Source organism: Camelina sativa, chromosome 16, assembly GCF_000633955.1.
Source record: "Camelina sativa cultivar DH55 chromosome 16, Cs, whole genome shotgun sequence".
Classification (NCBI taxonomy): Eukaryota; Viridiplantae; Streptophyta; class Magnoliopsida; order Brassicales; family Brassicaceae; genus Camelina; species Camelina sativa.
In genome coordinates, this window is record NC_025700.1 from 11,705,932 (window position 1) to 11,711,791 (window position 5,860).

The 5,860-nt window shown below is 37.4% G+C and overlaps 1 protein-coding gene across 1 annotated transcript; it reads left to right on the forward strand.

The window, feature by feature from the left end:
* Nucleotides 2,327-4,957, forward strand: LOC104750365. The gene is made up of 2 exons (XM_010472153.2): nt 2,327-4,369; nt 4,592-4,957. Exons 1-2 carry the CDS (start codon nt 2,347-2,349, stop codon nt 4,714-4,716), a joined length of 2,148 nt encoding a protein of 715 aa, XP_010470455.1. The 5' UTR covers nt 2,327-2,346; the 3' UTR covers nt 4,717-4,957.

The window sequence follows — 5,860 nt, forward strand, 5'->3', positions numbered from 1 at the left end:
CTCTTTTGACGACAAACCAAAATAAAGAAAAACTCATCCTCTTACGAAAATACTATCCGATATTGCGGTGTATCTATCCACTTACAAAACTACTATCCGATATTGCGGAGTGTCTATCCTCTTACAAAACTACTATCCAATATTGCGGTGTGTCTGTTTCTGTGAAAAGCTACATTCTGCAAACTACTTACTCTATTAGGATTTTCAATTTACCGTATAACCCCAAATATACAAATAAACACTAAACAAATAGAATAAGTCAAAATAAAAAACTACATTACAAAAACACAAAAACTAACTAACAAAATATATAATCCCGTGTTGTAGCACGAGCCTCCCCTAGTAAGATATTTAGAGCATAATTTTATTTAAATTGATTGATAATTAAAATACATATAGTTAAAATACATATGGTTAAAATACTTACATAGTATTTTAACCAATTAGCAAAATCTCGCTCTTTGTAAGCTTCAAAGTCATCTTTTTCTAAATTAGCATATGCTTCACGAATCTGCATTTCGAAAATGCTAAAAAAAAGATATTTGTTAATTCGTTATCTTGGAAAATAAAATTAAAATTTATTTTTTTAAAAAAGAATATCTCTCAAAAGGTTGAAAATAATATAGATTCTGCAAGATGTAATTGTGATCTGCGAGTATAGCTATGATCTTCGCACCAAACTTTCTTTAACTTTCCAGCGAGTCTTCTGTCTGAGATAAAATATCTGGAATATTGGAAACGTTATATGTAGATGCAACGATTACGTCGTCATATCGTCAAGTACGTGTTTTTTTGTTGTCACGGTGGGGCTAAAGAAGTATGATGTGAACTGAGACGTTTCCTCTATTAAACTTTTGGCGAATATCGATCCTTCAACTCTGGCAAGATTTTTGGCATTTCCTTTAAGAGATTTCATAAACCGCTCAAAAGGATACATTCACCGAAATCGCATTGGACCACCGAGATCTGNGTTAGATGAATTGGAAGATGTTCTTCAAAAAATCAGGAGAAAAGATTTTCTCTAAGTTACAATTCTCATAAATAATTTATTTTCAAATAATTAACATGACTTAATTACTGATGTATTATGTATATAATGAAATTTATGGGTTCTAAATTGGGGTTTTCTCAAAAATACCCCATTTTCCATGTTTCTTTTTTAAAATACCTTATTTTTCATGTCCCTTTTTTAAAATACTCCTTCATTTTAACAATTTTTAAAACTATCCCTCTTTATGTACAAAATGACTAAATTACCCTTTTTGAATGACAACAAAAATATACAGTCACCAAAATCAAAAAAACTTCCCGCCAAAAATGAAAAATTTTCCCACCAATTATTTTTTCCCGCCAAAATCGAAAATTTTTCCCGACAAAAATTAGTTTTTCCCGCCAAATTTTTTTGAAATTTATACATTTTAAAACCTTGTAAACTCTTTTAAAAATCTTGTAAAATCATTTACGATGTGTTTAAAAACCTTTTAAAAACCTTATAAAAACCTTGTAAAAGCGTTTACAAGGTGTTTAAAAACCTTTTAAAAACCTTTTGAAAACTTTTTAAAAACCTTATAAAAACCTTGTAAAAGCGTTTAAAATGTGTTTAAAAAACATTTTAAAAACCTTTTAAAACTCTTCTAAAAATCTTGTAAAAACGTCTACAAGGTGTTTATAAGGTTTTTGTAAGGTTGTTATAAGGTTTCTACCTTATAAAACCTTTTAAAAACTTTGTAAATTTCTTTTGGCGGGAAAATTTTTTGTCGAAAAATTATTATCAAAATTATTTTGGACAAAAAAATTTTGGCGGGAAAATTTTGTTTTTTTTTTTATTGAATAAAATATTTTTCATCTAAGAGTAAAATAGTCATTAAAAATTAAAAGAGGGAAAAAATAAAAATGGCCAAAAATAGGAGTATTTTTGAAAAGAGGTATCAAAAATGGTATTTTAACAAATTCTTTTCTAAATTCTAACCACATAGATGACATAATATTTTAACTGTAAAAGATAAAAAAAAAAAAAAAAAAAAAAAAAAAAAAAAAAAAAAAANGATTCTCGAATATAGAATTTCCAAACAGAATTTTTTTCGTTTTACCAATTAACTGTAAAATTTTGTAAAGAATTCTACTTCACACTCTTTTAGAATTCTAGTTAAATCTAAATCCTCGTTTACTCTTTCTCTCTAAATCCTAATAATAGTGTTCCATTCCATTGTTTTACTGAAGTCTGGTTCATATACAATTTAGAGAATATGTAATAGATACTACAAAAACAGAACATAATTAGTGATATTAGTTCTGTAAAAGAAAAAGATTGTGCGACAGTTATGGCGATTCGATCTAGGGTTTGATATGCTTTGGTTCAGTGCTGTTGAGAGGCGGAAGATTGGTCTTTCGTGTGCTCTGGTTACGTTTGGATCTCGGAGATGGATCGGAAATCTGTCTTCGATTTGGTCTGGGTTCACTCGGGACTTACGGGATCTCTTTCTCTATGGTGGGGATCGAGTTGGATCGAATCTTATCGGGCTGATTGAGGATTCGATACGGTACGGGTGGATTGAGGATTTGTATCGGGTTGGTTTTATTGAGGTTGATTCGATTCGGGTTGATTGCGAGTGCGATAGGATTTGCTTCCGGATTGCATGGCGATTGATTTTGCTTGTTATACATTGTCGAGATTTTCATATCATGTTGATTGAGGCTCCACCTGAATATACTATCGGGAGGATTCATTGGTATGTTAATTATGGTATGAGATCAATTCTCTTTCCTTGGTTTGTCAGATGGGTATCTCGTTACGATCTTGTATTGGTGATTCTGGAATGTTTTGTGATGTTCTCTGAGATATCAATTTCGGACAGATTTTGTCTATCCCTTGACAATGGGTGTTTTGTTCAAGTGGTATTTATCCGCGAGCTCAGTTTGATAGGGTGGTTTTATAACTGCTGGATCATTCTTTCTTCAGTGGGCGATTTGTCTGATTTTCTGAGAGAATTGTGTCTTGCGGTGTCGTGTTTTTCAGACCTCAAGGAGTTTTGGTTGTGTCGTTGGTGGTCTATCATGTCTCAGTTAGCACTCAACAAAGGCAAAGCTCCGTTGGTCCGTACGGAGACAGTGAGGATCGCTAATTCGGTTTTGGCTCAGAGAATACAACAATTCTCACTGACTCTTATTGGGCGTTTGATGAATCCAAGTGTTCAGCAAATGGAGTCTTTGGTGGCTAATCTACCGAAGATTTGGAAGCTGGAGGACAAGGTGGTAGGAGCAGACTTGGGTCAGGGCTTATTTCAGTTTAATTTTGAGGCTGAAGAGGAACTGCAGGCGGTGCTGATGAACGGTCCATACCATTTTGATGGGTGGATGCTCGCGTTGGTGAAATGGGAGCCTATCATATCATCTACTTATCCCTCCGCAATCAACTTTTGGGTTAAGGTAACGGGTATTCCCATGCATCTTTGGGAAGAAGCGACTTTGAGAGCAATAGGTAAGAAGGTGGGTATTCTCAGGGAGATTGATGAGGAGACTGGAAGTTTCTGTGTGACTGTTAATGGCTTTAATCCTCTCCTTTTCAAGATGGTTGTTCCCTTTGAGTTTGGAGATGAGGTTATTGTCTCCCTTGAGTATGAGAAGCTGACAGGTTTTTGTGAGCATTGTTCTCGTCTAACTCATGATGTGCGTGAGTGCCCAGAATTGAAGAAGGGAGCGGGGGAGCAGGTCGCGGAACAGCAAGTGGATAAACGGTTTGTTCTGAAACATCATCTTCAGGGTAAGCAAGGGGGATTCAAAAGTGAAGGTGGTTGGGAGAAACCAAGGAAGCATGTTAAGAGGGCTTTGGATTTCCAGGGTCACGAGGGTATGCACGGAGATGGGGGTGCTTATGGTTCCCGATATCAAGAAAGGTTCCAAGGTTCAACGTGGGGACAGAAAAAACAGTTTACAGCTGTGGAGTCTAGTGGCTCTGGTGGACAGAGAGGTTCGCAGATGCTAAGTGGTGAGTTAGAGGGACAGGTTCCTTCCTTCAATCTGAATCGAAAGGGTATGGGACCTGTGTGGCCAAAACCGTTGTATAAGGTCAAACAGGGGAGCGCGGTGAAACAGAATGCTGTTGCAAAGAGATCCCAAGAGGAAGAGGATGCGGTTGGGAGAGGTTCCACTTCTCAGGCTGTTACGGTTGCTCCGGAAGAGACTCTCACCGGATTGGTCAAGGAGGGAGAGGAGACTGGCTTTATGGAGGAGAATGATGACTTGTTGGAGGAGGGAGAATATCCCGAAGGTGATGATGCGGTTATACCTGATACTGAGTTGGGTAAGGAGGACGACACTCTCACCGAGCAGGGTACGGATTCACAGTCGGATATGACTGGTGATTCACAAGGTAAACCTCCTGTTTTAGTCTTGCCGGATTCGGTTTTGGGTCTTGTTAATAACGCTTTGGCTGATGTTAAGCTAGTGGATCCGGTAATACATAGGGTGAGACTTAATAGGCCTAATGTTAGAAAGGGTGTTAGTGGTTCAGGAATAGTTGCTAAAAATGTTGTTAGGACTTTGGCTTCTCCGGGGAAACGGTTATTGGCTAAGGCGTTATCTAAACCTGCAGGTGCAGGAAAAAAACAGAAGAGTCAGGGGAGGCAAGATATTCCCTTGAGAGGTAAACCAGCGGATGGTAGTCGTCAAGTCAAGAAAGGGACGGTGGCTCTCCCGAAACCACCGGCGCACACGTGAAGATCCTGAGTTGGAACTGTCAGGGCATTGGGGTTGATCTGACAGAGAAGTATTTGGGTGATTTATGGAAGCAACATCGACCAGACATTTTATTTTTATCAGAAACTAAGAAATGTTTTTCTTATTTGCAAAAGTTTCAGAATAAGTTTGGTTTTAATAATTTGTATACTGTTGAACCCTGCGGGACAAGTGGTGGTTTAGCATTATTTTACAAAGATGAAATAAAACTCTCAGTTCTTTATGATTGTGATCGCATTATAGATGTACAAGCTTTCTTTGGCCAACAATTAGTTTATATGTCTTTTATTTATGGGGATCCGGTCCCCCAAAATCGAGTAAAAGTATGGGATAAATTATCGGATATCGGGTCTTTCCGTGTTGATCCGTGGTTTATGATTGGTGATTTCAATGAATTGAGTGGTAATCATGAGAAAAGGGGAGGTGCTTTGCGTCCAGCCTCTTCTTTTGTGCCTTTTAATTCCATGATCCGACATTGTGGGATGTTAGAGTTTCCTTGTTATGGTGAGCATTTATCATGGAGGGGTAATCGGTGCAATAACCAGGTTGTTCGGTGCCGGTTAGATCGTGCTTTGGGTAATGAGGACTGGCAAGGTTTTTTCCCGAATTCCAAGGTAGACTATTTGGATATGATTGGTTCTGATCATTGTCCAATTTTGGCAACTTGTCTGAAGACACATATAAAACGGAATCGGCAATTCCGTTTTGACAAATGCTGGTTGGGGAAGGATGGATTATCCGGGGCAGTTGAGTCAGGTTGGAATCGTACTATAAATTTCCGGCCTACGGGCTTTGTGGATAAAATAAAGAATTGCAGGAATTCGATTTCTTGGTGGAGAAAGAATAATATTTTTTCTGGCCCAAGACTCATTTCGTCCTTAAAGGCGGCGTTACAGGAGGCGAAAATGGATGATTCAATTTCTCAGGAGGAAATTCGAGGTATAGAGAGGAAATTAAAAGAAGCATATCGGGATGAGGAGTTATATTGGCAACAAAAGAGTAGGAAGTTCTGGTTAAGGGTTGGGGATAAGAATACAAAATTTTTCCAAGCTTCTACTAAACAGCGTCGGGTAAGAAATAGGATCATTGGTCTTTTTGATACAGATAATGTATGGAATGAATCGGC